The sequence below is a fragment of the Elephantulus edwardii genome, unplaced genomic scaffold (assembly GCF_000299155.1).
Source record: "Elephantulus edwardii isolate Elephantulus edwardi_28Jun2011 unplaced genomic scaffold, EleEdw1.0 scaffold00045, whole genome shotgun sequence".
Taxonomy (NCBI): domain Eukaryota; kingdom Metazoa; phylum Chordata; class Mammalia; order Macroscelidea; family Macroscelididae; genus Elephantulus; species Elephantulus edwardii.
The window spans coordinates 18,070,483-18,086,517 of record NW_006399795.1 but is presented as its reverse complement, the minus strand read 5'-3'; the positions used below and the strand labels follow the sequence as shown (position 1 = coordinate 18,086,517).

General features: G+C 53.3%; 2 protein-coding genes across 2 annotated transcripts in view; one reads left to right on the top strand and one right to left on the bottom strand.

Moving 5' to 3' along the window:
- The window catches only part of DDX49 (DEAD (Asp-Glu-Ala-Asp) box polypeptide 49), an 8,879-nt gene extending 2,735 nt beyond the window's left edge, over positions 1–6,144 (top strand). The window contains exons 2-13 of the mRNA XM_006885969.1: positions 1,127–1,250; positions 2,108–2,193; positions 2,287–2,408; positions 2,591–2,778; positions 2,866–3,006; positions 3,997–4,072; positions 4,308–4,384; positions 4,512–4,609; positions 5,359–5,433; positions 5,629–5,717; positions 5,798–5,869; positions 5,962–6,144. Of these exons, the coding sequence (XP_006886031.1) occupies positions 1,127–1,250; positions 2,108–2,193; positions 2,287–2,408; positions 2,591–2,778; positions 2,866–3,006; positions 3,997–4,072; positions 4,308–4,384; positions 4,512–4,609; positions 5,359–5,433; positions 5,629–5,717; positions 5,798–5,869; positions 5,962–6,144 (1,331 nt within the window). The remainder of the gene's footprint in view (positions 1–1,126; positions 1,251–2,107; positions 2,194–2,286; positions 2,409–2,590; positions 2,779–2,865; positions 3,007–3,996; positions 4,073–4,307; positions 4,385–4,511; positions 4,610–5,358; positions 5,434–5,628; positions 5,718–5,797; positions 5,870–5,961) is intronic.
- Positions 6,145–7,297: 1,153 nt separating this feature from the next.
- HOMER3 (homer homolog 3 (Drosophila)) overlaps positions 7,298–16,035 on the bottom strand; it is a 32,927-nt gene continuing 24,189 nt past the window's right edge. The window contains exons 2-13 of the mRNA XM_006885968.1: positions 15,889–16,029; positions 15,510–15,578; positions 15,310–15,411; positions 14,465–14,468; positions 14,228–14,400; positions 13,936–14,067; positions 10,864–10,971; positions 9,597–9,721; positions 8,815–8,971; positions 8,418–8,528; positions 8,243–8,329; positions 7,298–7,489 (exon numbers count right to left, since the gene is read on the bottom strand). Of these exons, the coding sequence (XP_006886030.1) occupies positions 7,298–7,489; positions 8,243–8,329; positions 8,418–8,528; positions 8,815–8,971; positions 9,597–9,721; positions 10,864–10,971; positions 13,936–14,067; positions 14,228–14,400; positions 14,465–14,468; positions 15,310–15,411; positions 15,510–15,578; positions 15,889–16,029 (1,401 nt within the window). The remainder of the gene's footprint in view (positions 7,490–8,242; positions 8,330–8,417; positions 8,529–8,814; positions 8,972–9,596; positions 9,722–10,863; positions 10,972–13,935; positions 14,068–14,227; positions 14,401–14,464; positions 14,469–15,309; positions 15,412–15,509; positions 15,579–15,888; positions 16,030–16,035) is intronic.

Genomic DNA, 16,035 nt, shown 5'->3' with positions numbered 1-16,035 from the left:
CGGCGCAAGAGGGGAATACCCTCTATGAGATGGATTGATTCAATGACTGGGGTAATCGGGATGGGTGTTTCAGAGGCAGTGCGATTGGCAAAGGATAGAGCAGGGTTTAGGGCTGTTGTACATAGGGTCGCTATGAGTCGCAAACGACTCGACAGCACATAACAACAACAACATGGAAAATCAGCAGAGCTGGTACAACTATTCATCTCACAAACAAGTGTGAGGCTGTGTAAATTAGTGATAAAGCCAGGATTCAGTGGTCCTATGACTGCTCTTTTCCCACTTTTCTGGACCAACCCAGTTTTGTCATTAAAGAGTTAAGAAGGAAATGGCAGTTTCCAATGCCTCCAGGTTGATTTTTTTTTTTTTTAATTCAGTATGAAGCTAAATCATAATGAGAGGTGCTGGTGCAGGACCTGTGTTTGATTTGGAGACACCTGGAGACTAAACAAACCCTGGCTGGCCCTGCCATCAGGAAGCCTAGCGTGTGACAAAATATGATCGGTCATGTTGAAGGTCATATGTCCATGAACAAATTGGACAATTAAAGGGGAAAAAAGTGAAAGGATCAACAAGACAGGTTAGAGGAGATTATCCCAGGAGTACTCGAAGGGAGTCTGACTGCGGTGGTAGTTAGCTGTGGTATCTCTAGTCGGTTGGACATAGGTCCTAGTCCACCCTTATTGCTCACTATGTGTCCTGGACAAGTCTCCAAGATTCAGTTTCCTCTTGTTAAGTGAGAATAATAACAGCGTCTCCTTTGTAAAGCTATCGTCAACATAGTTTAAATGTGAAGACATCGAGCAAAGGCTATTCATTAAATGTTCGCGTAGAAGCGCATTTGCTGTGGAGTTGATTCCCGACTCATTGGTGACCCCTGTGTATTAGAGCAGATCTGTGCTCGGGAGGATTTCCAGTGATTGGTTTGGGAAAGAAGGTTCCAGGCCTTTCTTCTGAGGCACCTCTGGGTAGACTCAGACCTCTCACATTTTTGGTCAGCAGCCAAGTCTATTCATCTTTTGCACCAGCCCAAGGACTGCCATTCCATGTGAGTGAGCTGTTGTAAACTGTGCCCAATAGACTCCTCTCCCTCGGGAGGTGTTAATAGTGGTCTGTTCTCTGCCAGGTCGAGACTGCCTGGGCTGTGCCAAGACCGGCAGTGGCAAGACAGCAGCGTTCGTCTTGCCCATCTTGCAGAAGCTCTCTGAGGACCCGTATGGCATCTTCTGCCTCGTCTTGACACCTACCAGGTGCGTGCCCTAAGTATGAGTTGACCAGCTGAATTCTCTTGAGCAACGTTTTCCTTCGTGAGAAATGGGGACAGAAACTGTACCCACCTCTTAGGAAAGCTGCAGAAAAAAGTGGCACGGTGTGTGGGGAGTGCCCGGCAGCCAGGGCCTTCCACAGTTTTGTAGCCCAGGGAGGAGACAGGCGTACTGGCCTCAGAAAACTCCAGGCCTTGGCAGAGAAGTACAGTGGTCAGTGCAGTAAGACACCGTGAGCCCTGTAATGCCACCGCCCGTCCTGCAACAGCCCATCTAGAGTCTAGTTTTGACAGAGGAGGTAAGATGAGAAAGGTTTCATTTAAAGATGCTTTAACAGGTGAAGTTAAAGTGTCTGTGAAAGGGACAAATACGGGGAACAGCACGCCGGAACAAGGAGCTGCCCGTGCCTATGTGCAGTGGTGTGAGAGGCAGGGAAGGTAATCGTGCCAGACATATTAAAGCCCAAGATGGACCTCGGGTGCCAGGCTGAGGGCTGAGAATTGTTTCTGAGGGCCTCTGAACAGGAGAGGGAAGAGTGGAGACTGGGAGGGGAGCCCAAAGAGGACTCCTGGCATGTTAGGACTATGAGGGCAAAGGTGGGGGCCAAGGGATTGACTGGCCCTGCTCAGATCTCTGGCGTGGGTCACTGGGAAAAGGAGACGTGGAAATAGTGCAGGTTTGGGTGAAGCTGTAGGAAGAGGCCGTAGAATATTTGGGGGCCTCACACATTGGGTGTCAGAACATGGGGAGGCCAGAGACTAAGTTGTAAGTTCTGAGTGGAGATGGTGACAAGAGATAAGAACAGGCCCGCTGTTGACCTGTCTGGTCCTTTACACCTACAGGGAGCTGGCGTACCAGATCGCGGAGCAGTTCCGGGTCCTGGGAAAGCCCCTGGGTTTGAAAGACTGCATCATCGTCGGAGGCATGGGTACGAGGAGCCAGGGAGGCTCTGGCACAGGACCCCTCAGTCCCTCCCCCACCCCAAATTCCCACCAAACTGCCTCACTCCCTCTGTCCACAGACATGGTAGCACAGGCACTTGAACTCTCTCGGAAGCCACACGTGGTCATCGCCACGCCGGGGCGCCTGGCTGATCACCTCCGAAGCTCCAACACCTTTAGTATCAAGAAGATCCGTTTCCTGGTGAGTCGGCCCCACCACACTGAACTGGTGGCCAGACAAGACCCTTGTAAACTGAGGACACAGGGCAGCTGTAGGTCCAGCAGGGACTGGAGCAGCAGCACCCTGCCCAGGAGGTGGGGGTGGGAAGGCTGAGACTGAGTAGGTGGGTGGACGAGGGTGGGGCCTCACCAGCCTCTGCGCAGGTGCTGGATGAGGCAGACCGCCTGCTGGAACAGGGCTGCACAGACTTCACCGCAGACCTGGAGGTCATCCTGGGGGCCGTGCCCGCTCGCAGGCAGACGCTGCTGTTCAGTGCCACGCTGACCGACACACTCCGTGAGCTCCAGGGCCTGGCCACCAACCAGCCCTTCTTCTGGGAGGCGCAGGCACCGTGAGTCCCAGACAGTGGGGTGAGGGAGAGGCTCAGTCCCCACTTAGAAGGCAGGAGACTGAAGGCTTGGCCGCTCGCTATCCCCAGGGTCCGCACAGTCGAACAGTTGGAGCAGCGCTACCTTCTGGTGCCCGAGAAGGTGAAGGATGCCTACCTGGTGCACCTGATCCAGGGCTTCCAGGACGAGCATGAGGACTGGTCCATCATCATCTTCACCAACACGTGCAAGTGAGTGTACCACGCCTGAGCCACTGCCCAGCTCAGCAGCTTCAGGCTGCTGGGGGCCAATTCACTGAGGCTGCTGAACCTGTGGAGTCCCTGGGCATTACTTGTTGTGGCCGGGTTTGGCTAACTAAGAGGTTGGTGGTTTGAGTCCACCCAGTCCTCCTCCTTGGAAGAAAGGTCTGCTTATTGACTTCTGAAAGATCCTACTGAAAATGCTGTGGTGCACAGTGCTACTCTGACTCATGGGTGGCTGCCATGAATCGTGGTTGACCCGGCAGCAGCTGCTTGGCTTTCGGGTTGGTTGCTCTGGATTCTGCTGCCCTTCTCTGGACCACAGGGCTCGACCAACTACAGAGTCTTGAGCAAGAACTCACAGCAGCCACTTCTTGCTGTGGCCTGTCGGTGTCACTAAGCCTTGCTGGGACTCCCAGGCCTATCTTGTGAGCCATGATGGTTGGATGAGACCCTATGGATCCAGGGTTGACATGTTGCCACGTTGTCTCTACAACATTGTGTCAGACTGCCCCAGGAAGTCCCCATAAACTTTGCTTGGGTAGTTGGAGCGGTGGGAGAATTGTTAGTAATCTATAAGCTTTTCCCATATGAATCAGAGAGGAAGACAGAAGTTAGATAGCCACATCATACTGGGGAGGTCTTGGAGCTCCTAGTGGGCTGCTCCCAGGGTGAATGTATGAGTGTCCTTGAACTGAGAAATATGGATGTAGGGTGGCTGTCAGGCATAGCCAGATCTAGCAGTCTATAGGTAGTAATGATTATGGTAGGCCACAGGAAGATTATCAGTTCTCTCTGCCCTCCCTCCCTGGTGACAGCAGTCATTATCAATCTCCCAGTCCCACAACCCAACAGACAGAACTTGTATCCTTGTCAGAGTGCATTCCCAGGATGGGAGCTGGGAGCAGGGTTAACAGAGATGCTGTGACAGGCTGTGTGGATGGGGTGGGAGGGCCTGACGGGACCCTTCCTCTGCCCCAGGACCTGCCAGATCCTGTGCATGATGCTACGCAAGTTCAACTTCCCCACCGTGGCGCTGCACTCGATGATGAAGCAGGTGTGATGTCGTGTCCAGCTGGGACTGTCCACGCGGCTGGTCTTTCTCCCTTCTCTCTCCCAGTTTATGTCTCCTGTCATCTACTGAACCTTCTTGTCGTGTTTGTCCTGACCTGACCTTAGAAACAACCCCGTGCAGGCAGGAACATCTGTCCCACCCTTGCCTTGTCCTCACACAAATGTCTTCATACATGACAGTGAGGCTCCCTGATTCCCCTTTCTCCACCCTGACACAGAAAGAACGCTTTGCTGCTCTGGCCAAGTTCAAGTCCAGCATCTATCGGATCCTGATTGCAACAGATGTGGCATCTCGGTGAGTGATCTGGGGCCTGGATATTCCTTCCTCTTTCCAAGGTGCTCACACCCCAAGTTAGTACCGAGCCAGTCCTGGCCTCCACCTCCCCTATCTGGGTGTTCAGCTCTCTGGTCTCTCCTTTTAGGGGTTTGGACATTCCCACTGTGCAGGTGGTCATCAACCACAACACTCCCGGGCTCCCCAAGATCTACATCCATCGTGTCGGCCGCACAGCCCGTGCAGGTGAGCCCTAGGCCTTGCTTTTTCCTGTCAGTTCACCCTTATCCCATCGTTGTCATGAGTGGGTTCCTGAGCCCCAGCAGATAGGATATTTCCACACATGACTTGGCATCCAGGCTCCCCCAAGCCCTACACTCTGTGACACCCCCTTCCCTCTCTGGCCCAGGAGACACTCCTGCCTATTCTTCTACCCGTTTGGAAAGGGAATTAATGTTCCAGGGGACTCTCACACCAGAAGCAGGGAGAGGTGCATTTTCTGGTCGAGCACTTTCCTGAACCAATGGCCCCAGGAGGTTGTACACCTTCTCTGGGTCCATTGAAGGGACAGAGAATAGCAGAGCCTCCTTGAGGCTGTTCTGAGAGTTACGCAGTTGAGCCCCATAAAAACAGCTCTTCAGCTGTCATTGCTGCTGTAGAGCTCGCCACCACCCTAGAAATGAGACATGACGAGCGAGCCCAGTGATCTGTGCTGAGCCTCTAGGCTTCCTGCTAACACAGCATCCTGATCCAAGGCCTCCAGGATGAGCATACACTTCCCTGGCATCCACGTCGAAAAGGGAAATCAACACACGGGCAGCCCTGCTGCAGTAGGCTAGCAGGCAGGAGAGCTGCCACCCTGGGACAGACCCAACCAGGCTTGTTCCACTGCCTCCCCCACTCTCTGAGGTCCTGCACCAGGCCTCTGCCTCCGGCTCCCCAAGTCTCAGTCCAGGTACCCAGTGGGTGACTGACTATAATCCTTCCCTCCACAGGGCGGCAGGGCATGGCCATCACACTGGTGACGCAGTACGACATCCACCTGGTCCATGCCATCGAGGAGCAGATCAGTGAGTGGGGCTGAGGGGGGGCAGGGGGCTGGGAGGTACTCATCACACTGGGTGTCCCTCTCTCCCTGGGCTCCTCCCACCTGATCTCTCCCTCCTGGCCCTTAGCTGATGGTTCCCATGATCTTGCATGTTTTGCATGCCCCAGCACACAGGGAGCTCACTCCCCCATGACCCTGTCTCTGTCATGTCCCCCAGAGAAGAAGCTGGACGAGTTCTCAGTGGAAGAGGCAGAGGTGCTGCAGATCCTCACGCAGGTCAACGTGGTGCGACGGGAATGTGAGATTGTGAGTTGGAGTTCATTCAGGTGGGTGAGGAACTGGCCCCTCAAAGTGTACCTCTCTAACTACTGGCCTCTCTCCCCCAGAAACTGGAAGCCACCAACTTTGATGAGAAGAAGGAAATCAACAAGCGAAAACAGCTGATCCTGGAGGGGAAGGTGAGGCTGCCTGGCAGGCGAGGGTCAGGGTTCCCAGGCAGGTACCCCACTCACTGCCACTCATTGCCACTCTCCCCCACCACCCCGTACAGGACCCTGACCTGGAGGCCAAGCGCAAGGCCGAGCTGGCCAAGATCAAGCAGAAGAATCGGCGCTTCAAGGAGAAGGTGCAACAGACGCTACAGCGGCAGAAAACCAGCAAGGGGCACAAGAAGCGCCCACCCAGGGCCCAATCAGGGCCCCACACGACTCCACCCAGCCAAGCCCCGGCCTGAGTTTACCTGGCCCCCACCTGCTTGGAGCCCACGTGGGATCCTTCATTGAACCAAGAGACTGAGACCTACCTGGACACCCATAAGTGTCTCTCCTGGCGTCAACTGTGCTGCTAGGCCTGCTGTACCCTCATGGATCACCTAGGAGGAAGCTCATGGCTTCTTCGTTGTGGCCTCATGACAACCCACAGCTCTGAGGCCAAACTGGACTCTCTCTCTCTCTCCACATGAGTGACCTTGGCTCAAATTCCAATTTGGCCTCAGTTTCTCTCTTAGAGGTATGGTTCATCTCACCTTACAAGGTAGGGGTCTGTGAGCCTCTAAAGTGACTGTCACAGCAAGAGGTGCTCAATAAATGTGCCTTTTGTCATTCCTGACCTGACTCTCAGGCTTGGGGACAGGGAGGAGGATTAGGTCACCTGTGCATCTCAAGTCCCCAGAATGTTCTCTCCATCATCCCCTCCCTGCCCACCATTCCCAGCAGGTCCAGCCTTAAAGACAAAAAAGCCAGCCAACCATAGTGCTAACCATTCCACTGCTAGACCTCAGGCCAGTGCTGTCCCCTCTTTGACCTCATGTCCTTATCCAGAAGATGAGCCTAAGAACAGTGCCACCTTCTTAACAGCACTGTGAGATTACAGTGCCATCGCCCTGAGAACCTGCTCCTGGGCCTGGGAGACACAGCCGCTTTCTAGCATCTTCTAGGCCTGCCATGAGTCGTGGCATGTTCTGTGAATGCCAGCCTGTTCTCCAGACTGGAAGAAGTAAGTCTGTCTGAACCATAGGCTGAGGGAACAGGGCTGCAGTGCTGGGAGGGAGGCAGTAGCTGGACACTCAGCCCTGAGTCTAGCTGATCACACAACACAGGGTCCCAGTGTATACCCTGCACAGATGAAAGGGGCGGCGACAATCCCACACACAATGCACACTTGCAGCCACGCTTGGAAATGTAATTTGGATACCAGCACGCACTTGAAGATTCTAGAAACTACAGAATGAAAAGCTCAAAAGTATCGCCAAACTGAGAGCAGCCAGGACTGAGCTGCCCCCCTCCCCCAATTTCTGCCGAGGCAACTAGGCCCCATCCCTGTTGCCTGTGGCCCGGTTCACATCCCAGGAATTGTCCCATACAGAACCAGCTTTGCTGGCAGCCGGCTCAGGGTGCTCCCTCGGCCAGGCGGGCCAGGCCCTCACGCAGCTCGCTCAGCTCAAACAGTTTGACATCCAACAGCTGTGTGGCCCGCACCACCTCAGCCCGTGCCCGCTCCCGCTCAGCCCGGGCCTCCTCCAGGCTGTGCTCCGACACCCGCAGCTGGTGCTCCAGCTCCGCATTCCGAGTCTCCAGGTCCTGTGGAGGGAGGTCAGATGGTGGGGTTTCTACTCCCCACCCCTTACTCCTAATTTCACGTCCATAGCCCTCTGGTTTCTGAAATGCTCCACCCTAGGGCCTTCGTACATACCTCCCAGGAGACAACAGTTGTTTCCTCAACTTCTTTCTGTCCTGATGGACACCAGAGTCTTTACTATTTCTCCATGCTAGGCCCCAGGCATGCCTCCTTACTTGGGGCAAACTCCAGACCCTTGGCTCATGGCAACCCTTTGTGTGCACTGAATAGCTATTTTATACGTCTAAGAACAGTGCCACTCTTAAAAGCACTGTGAGATTACAGTGACAGCGCCCTGAGAACGAACCACCTGCTGGACCTGGGAGACACAGCCACTTTCTAGTATCTTCTAGGCCTGCCAACCTTAAGCATCTAGGAGCTGAGGCATGTTCTGTGACTGCCAGCCTGTTCTCCAGACAGGAAGAGTTAAGTCTATCTAAGGGACCACTCCCTCATACACACAGAACAGGCTGAGGGGACAGGGCTTTCGTTTTCAATGACAAATGGAAGCAGATTGGCCTTTTCTTCTGCGTCAAACTGGGTAGGTTCAAAACTGAAACTTAGGTTAGCTGTCAAGCACAAACTACTTGTATCACCTATGCTCCTTAAACCAGCAAGACCTGGGTTTAAATGCAGGCTCCCCGCTCTCGGCCCGGAACTATAAGGATTTGATAGGGTCTCCGCCCATCTGCCTCCATCAGCCACACTCCACACACCTGCACCTTCTGCTGTGTCTCCTCTCGCTCAGCAGAATCTGGGGTCTCCCGGGGACCCCCAGTCTGGCTCTTCAGTGTCTGGATTTCCTAGAGAGAGGGGTCACCAGGTTGGCTCCAAGGTGCTGGCTCCCTAAAGGGAGCTCACTCAGGAAAGCCAAAGCCCGGGGACACTCACCTGGTCCTTGGTTTGCACCAATGCCTCCAACTGCTCCAGCGACTGTACAGGCTCCTCCACAACTGCAACTGCAGGGGCTTCTGCTGCCGCCTGTGCTTCCAGCTCGGCCACCTGCGCAGATGGCCCTGAGCTTCAGGCAGCCCTAGCCCATCTCTCGCCCTCCCCCGACCTCTAGGGCATCGCCCTCCTACTATCCCTCTGGTTGGAGTCTCCATTCCCCGTCTCTGGATGTTCATACTGTGAGGCCTGACCATCCACCCGGCTGGTGTAGTCTCAGACCCACTTAACAGGGCAACAAATAAAGTCTCCAGGAGGAGACCTGCAGGAACCCAGGACAGAGGGTGTGTGGAGGCAAAGGATCTACCACAGTTAACCCTGAAGGGTTGGGGACCCTCACCCGCTGCCTGAGCCGCTCAGCCTCCACGCGCTGGGCCTCCAGCTGCTGCCTCCATTGTGAGGCTGCTGCATTGGCCTCCCGCAGGGCGCTGGCCAGCTTGTTGTTACTGTCCTGCAGCGCGAAGAACTCGGCCTCCCACTGCACCTCACCCACAGAGCTGGGGGGAGGGGATGAAGGACCAGGTCTTTGGAGGCCAAGGCAGGAGAGCTGAAGGTGGGACTAGGAGTGGGGGAGACACTGGTCTGCTGTCAGCCAAGAATAGCTTCCCCAAGGGGCTCAGGGGTGGAATGAGGTTAGGGATGGGGGCACTGGCCAAGAAATCCCTGAGGGTTTAGTTGGAGGCAGGAATATCCCATGAGGACAAGGTTAGAAAGGAGTAGGACGTGCCAAGGTATCAGTTCAGGTAGGCACGACGGGACAAGGTGAGGTCAGCCTCCTGCAGTGACTGAGATAGGGGAGTGGTCGTCAGAAAGTGGGGGCAGAGTGGGAGATTTTTCAGACAGGAAGCGAGTTCCTTGAAAGAGGCAGTTAACCTATTTCTTCTTAGACGTGAGGTTCAGAATCTCGCCTCCCCCTTTAGCTACCTTCTACCCCTCAGCGAGGCCACAACCCGCACCTGCCCCCCCTAGTCCCTCCCCTTCGACCGCCCACGCCCCGCCCTTCGCAAGCTCCGCCCCACGCGGAAGGTCTCTGTTGACCACGCCCACTTCGTGACCCCGCCTGCTGTATGGCTGCTGTCGTCTGGCCCCGCCCCCTGCCCAAGACGTGGTCACGCCCCTCACCCCTCAGACAGCATCTTCTTAAGTCTCTCGCGTTCCGCAGGACCTGGGGCATCTGCACTTTGGCTGCGGAAGAGTTTCTCGTCGCTAGGGGGGCCGTTGGCGCTGACAAGGGGGCTTGGAGGCACCTTTGAGAGAGAGAGAGAGAGAAAAAATGAGGTTATATTTAGGGGTGGCTTTAAGCTGACCAAAGCCAGGTTAGGTAGGGACTGACTTAAGTCACAGGTGCAGTAACTTGTGGATCCCAGCTGGGCTTCCCCTGACTTAAGGTCGCTTTCATGTCCCTGGACCTGAGATCTGGGTCCTGTCTCTCCTCCCCAGCCTGGTTTTAGCAGCCCTCCAGGGAAAACTCTGAGATTGTCTAATCTAAGCCCACTGAAATGGTCATAAAGGAGAGCAATCTTTTTTTTTAATTTTTTTATTTTATTATTTGTGTGTGTGCGTGTACCGTCAAATCAGATCTGACTGGTACAGGAGGAGATTGTCTCTCCTTTCCCGGCAGAGCATCTGGTGGATTCGAACCGTGCTCCTCTGGGATTGCAGTGCAGCTTCTTGCCACTAGGCCACCAGAACTCCCCAAGGAGAGCAATCTTAAACCACCATGCTGTTCCTTCCTAAAGAGGCCCTTCCCTGCAGCCAAAGACCACATCCCATTCAAGACCCCCTGGAACGCCTCCTAGCCTGAGTCCAACCCACCTCCTTCCCTGACCACAAGCTCCCTGAGGATCAGCCCACATTTTCATCCTGCGGCTTGACTTAGGCCTGGCACACTGTCAAGGTCAAGTCCAAACTCATTGCTGTTGAATGAGAAACCTGACACTCGAGAGATTTCAGGAGGTTTTAACTCACATAAGAAGAGGTTGGGTTGGCCATCTTTCTCCGGAGGAATTTCTGGTGCTTAGCAGACCTACTCCCTAAGCCACCAGACCATCCTTTGGTACACAGTAGATAGGCAATAAATGAATTTAAAGAAGTCTCAAAGCATAATTCACTATTCTCCACTTTCTTTGGCCATTCCAACTTCCAGCTTGATAGTCTATTTAACAACTCAAACAACTAGGGCAAAGTCACTATTAAATTAGTTTCTGTCACACACACACCTATTTGGTGCCCTCGTTGGCCAGGCTCAACCTCCAACAACATAGTCCAGTGACACCCACTCCGTCAACCCCTGCCACGTGTCCAGCTTTCCATAAGCTAGCAAAGCATCAGATCTCCCACTACACCTTGGGTAGCTCAGAAGCATCTGGGCATGGTGGAGGGTACTGACCTGGTGGGAGGCAAGCCCCAGGGCTGGGCTGGTGAGCTCCCCACCATCCTGAGACTTCTCCCGGGCAAGCCTCGCTGCTTCCTTCACTTCCTGGAATTTCTCAGCAAACTGGGGAATGCAACAGAGAGTTAGTCAACAAGCCCTCAGTCTTCTCCCTTACAGACTACCCAGTCAGTTCGGCTTCGTAACATTCAAATGGGTCTCAGCAACCGTGTCTAACCCTCTGTCCCACATCTTTTTTTTTTTTTAATACTGGTTTACATACAAAGTTCATAAAGTTTGTCTACATTGTTTTTCACACCAGATCTTTCCCCTTTCCTTTACCTACCTCTCCCTCCACCCATTAAATTCTGTGACCCTATGATTGAGCCCCCTCCACCCCCACATCTTTGAACCGGAAGAAGTGAGATAACTTGGAAAAGGATGCCCCCAAGAATAGGGTAGGAATCATGGCAGGGTGTTTACATGTTGTTGTCAGGTACCACTGCATTGAATACAACTCGTAGTGACCCTAAGAACGACAGATTTGAGCCCTGTCCCATTATGTGCCATCCTCACCATCTCCTGACACATTTGTTGCAGTCACTCTGTCAATAAGTGTCATCATATGTGTTTGCATAAGTGACATCAAATACATTCAGCCATGTTGAGAAAGGAGTTTGCTTTCTCTCTCTCTCTCTCTCTCTCTCTCTCTCTCTCTCTCTCTCTCGATTGGGTTTATTTAAATAAGGAGAGCCTTTCTGTTTGGTGCTAATTTATCTTTAACAACTGGGACACATGTTTAAATCCTTCGAACAAAGAAGTGCAAATGATTGATGAAAGTGGTCACTAACTAAAAGGTCAGACGTTTGAGTGCACCCAAAGGCACCTCGGAAGAAAGGCCTGGCAATCTATAGCTCAAAAGACAGGCCCTGACAACCTGTGGAACACATAGAGTTAGTTTCTGACACATATGAGGTTACCATGCGTTTGTTGCCAAATTGATGGCAACAAACAACAATTACAAAGAAGGAGCTCAGAACAGTATAAAAGGTGGATGTGCTTGACTGCTAACCAAAGACTTGGAAGCTTCAGGACACCTAGAGGCGTCTTAGAAGAAAGATGTGATGATCTAATTCTGAAAAATTAGCCACTGCAAACCCCATGGAGCACCATCTACTCTGAGATACACACGGGGTCACCGTGAGTCAGAATGTGAGGGAAACTAGTTCTAACAGAGATAGGCCTGAGGCTTCCAGATTAATCACCCTGTATCGTCTTCCTCATAGTCATTTTTCTATTTGCCACCCATTTCTGACAATACTAGTTAGGGTAATGTTACGGATTGAACTGTGTCCCATCAAAAAAAGAGGAGGTTGAAGTGCTAACTTTCAGTACCTGAGAATACAACCTTACTTGAAATTAGGGTCCTTCAAGATGTTATCATGACAAGATTATAGTCAAGTTGGATGGACTCTAGTTGAATATGCAAAAGAAGAGACACAGAGGGAAGAAGGCCAGGTGATGATGGGAGCAGAGCGTGGAGGGCTGGGTCTACAAGCAAAAGGACATCAAGGTTTCGTGGAGACCACCAGAAGTTAAGAGACCAGGAAGGACCCGCCTGCTAGAGTTCTCAGAGAGCATGTGACTCGGCTGACACCTTGAATTTGTTTCCATTCTTAAGAACTTTGAGATAATAAGCCACCTAATTTGTAATACTTTGTTACAGCAGCCAGAGGATACTAATATAGGTGGAATTTTTTTTTTAACCCAGTCAGATTCAGCAGTGTGGGGGTGGTATACCAACTTTAGTTGCACTAATGTTTATAGTTTCTGATAACCTACTACCATCTGACCAGCCTAGGGAGAATATATTTTAAAAAATGCATTTCCTTAGGTTAATAATGTTAGTAAATTTTATAATACATCTCAATAGGTTAAATAAAGAAAATATTAGCCAGCTGGTTTATGCAAAGGTACCAGTGTGGGGAAATGGTCTTTTCAACAAGAGCAACCTGAATACTCAGGTGGGGAGGGGGTGGGGAAGAAGCTGGAGCACACCAGCCACAGAAATTAACCCAAGACTTGAACTTGAACAGTGTACCTGGGTGATTCAAAAGGTTAAGTGCTTCACTGCTAACTAAAGTGTTGATGGTTCAAGTTCACCCATCGGCCCCTCAGAAGAATAGCTGGGAGGTCCACTTCTCATAACTCAAGCATTGAAACCCTAGTGGAACACAGTTCTATCCTGACACGTACAGGGCTGTCATGAATCAGGGCAGACTCGATGGAAACGAGTTTTCCATTGAAAAAGTAAACAATGAAACTCGTTGAAGAAAACAGAAGGGAACATCTTCCTGACTTCAGGCAGGTCAAGAAAAGCACAAATCATCTAGGGAAACAAGAGGCAAAGGCAAACCTGAAATGCAGAAACAGCAGGGAGCAGAGTGCGGCCATGAGGAAACAGCACCCAACCCAACCCGCGCACCCATTTGATAGATGGGATCAGATAGGGTCAAGGTCATGCCAAGAATTGGAGCAAGTGAGCAACAGAGCTGGGGCTCCATCCAGGGAAGCTGGAAGGAATTAAAAACAAAACCAGAAACCTATTGCTGAAGAGTTGATTCCAACTCCTCTGTGAATGACCCCACGCAGGAGAGAGGCTGTAATCCACAGAGAGATCACCAGGCCTTTCTTCTCTGAGGCACCACTGAGTGGGTTCCAACTGCCAACTCTACAGTTAGTGGTGGTGTGCACCATCAGTGGATTCTGGTTCATAGCATCCCTGAAGGACAGAATACAAGTGTCCCATTTGTGCTTCCTAAGCTGTACACAATCTTTATGGGAGCAGGTCTTTCTCCTGTAGAGCTGTGGGTGAGGTCAAACCATTTACCTTTCAGTCAGCAAACTAACGCTTGACCACAGCACCATGTGGGTTGGCCAAGTGCAAACCATCTGTGCCACCCAGAGACCTGGAAATGCCTAGGTTGGTCCAATTCCATGTGCCCACTGGGAGCTGCCCAAGGTGTCCTGTCTACCTAGGGAAGCCTAGGCCCCATCCCTGGCCTTTCCCACCCCTCCCTGAAGGCATACCTGGGTCAGATGCTGCTCAGAGGCAAAGCCAAGGCCGTAGACTGTGTTGGCACGGCTGTCTGCCCACTGACCAAACTTCTGGGAGGTTTTGGTGAAGGTCATGTTGGGAGTGACAGTGCTGTTGATGATGGCCTGGGAGGCAAAGTTCAAGGGACCAGTAATGAGGAATGTGAAATGCGCTGAGCATTACTTTGGAGGAAGACTGCCGAGGCCTTGTTCCAAGCCACTTCAGGAGGGGAAAATTCGCACAGCAGGGACCCCTGAAGTCCCCCCTCCACAGGCTCCATCGCACCTTGGCACCCCCGATGCTGATGATTCGGTAGACATTGCGGGTGGCATCGTAGAAATAAGAGACAGTGAGTGCGTGCTTGCCCGCAGGGATCCAGTTCCTCTTGGTGGCTGGGTCAATCTGGAATACGTGTGCTCTTGTGCTGAAAATGGGCTGCTCCCTGGAGAAAGACAGTGCTCAGAGCCTGGAAGTACGGTCTCAGGGCAAAGCCAAGGTGGGCTGGGGAGGGAAGGTGCTCACCTGGCTGTGGACATTGGTCAGGCTGGGCTGGGCAGGCTCCAAGGGGTGGCCAGAAGAGGGCAGGAGCTGCTGGTTCAAAGGGTTTGGTGGTAGACTGAAAGGTTGACAACTTAAGTGCCCCCCAGAGGTACCCCAGAAGTAAGGTCTGGATATCTATTTCCAAAAGGATATAGCTTTAATATCCACATGAGGAAACCAAGGGTCAGAACAGAGTCAACACCCAGTAACAACCACCTCATCTCAGAAAACCCCTCAACATGTGGGCTAGGAAAAACAGGAATAGGTCTTCTCTCGGCATCCCTAGTGTCCTAGTGTGAACCTCTTCTCCTCTTGGTCACTGCATTCCTCCCCTGAGCCCCTCCTATCCCAGGCTGAGGGGACAGTACCCCCACCAGATCCACCCAGCGTATCTCAAAGTAGGGCATCCTGGCAAAAAGTGGGGCATGCCTCGGTTGCAATTGGAAGGCCAGACCCTGCTGGACCCAGAAGAGACCCCTTCCCCAGTTCTGACCCTGGAGCAGAAGCAGCCCTAGGAGTCAGGGTTCAAACCCTCAGAGAGCCCCCAACATGGTTAGAAGGAGAAGATACAGCCACATTGGTCTATAGGGTGGATTGGAGATGGAGAAGAGCTGGGCTCCCCAGCCTTTCTCGGTTCCACCAGCCTTCATGCTAAAGGAAGCCAGGACTAGGCGCCTGGAAGGAGCCCTCCGGACCCTTTCTCGTCCCCTGCACCGCCAAATCTCATCTAGGGAGCCTGAGGGGACCCAGGAGAGGGCTGGGAGAGGTAAGAGCGAAGGAGAGTCTGACCCAGCGGCCTCTGTGGTCGGACGGGGGTGCTCCCTCACCGGTCCTGGGCAGCTGCTGTCCCGGTCACAGGTCTGAAACCCGAGCCCCTGGGCTGGGGGAGGGGAGGCCTCTCGGGCTGGGGCTGGGGGCGGGTCCTGTGCCTGGCCGAAGGCAGAGGACCCAGGGGTCCCCAGAATTCAGGCCCTTCCGGCCCGGCAGCTCCTGCCACGACTTGCAGCGTTCGGGCAAAGTTACTCACCTCCCAGTCATGCGCCTCAAACGCCTCTCGCCAGCTCGGGGCTCCCCGCGGTGTCCGAGCCTGAGTGCCCTGTCCGAGGCACGGGGACCCCTCAGTCCTGGGGTGTAGGCGAGGACTCACCCTGCGTACCCCAAGTCCCGGGACCTGATATTGACCCAGGACAGCGGTGTCACTTCACCCCAAAAGCGAGGTGTCTCTTGTGTGCCCCAACTTCGGAACGCACAGACCCTGGAACTTTGGTGATCCTCGCGACAACCACACTATGCTAAGTGGGTAGCTTCAGAGACCACGCTGAAGTGACCCCGAGCCTGGAACTTCAGGCACCCCTGCGCAGCTCCCCGATTCCGAGTGCGGAACTTCGGGGGCCACTGTATCGCACCCTTCGCTCTCGGGTACGGAACTTCGCAGCCCCCTTTCGCCGTCCTTCGCCCTCGGGATTCGGAGTCCCTCTCGCCACCTCGGACTTTGGGGACACCCCGCGCCGCCCCCGCCCCCGGAAGTTCACGGCCCCGCGCCCCCACTCCGG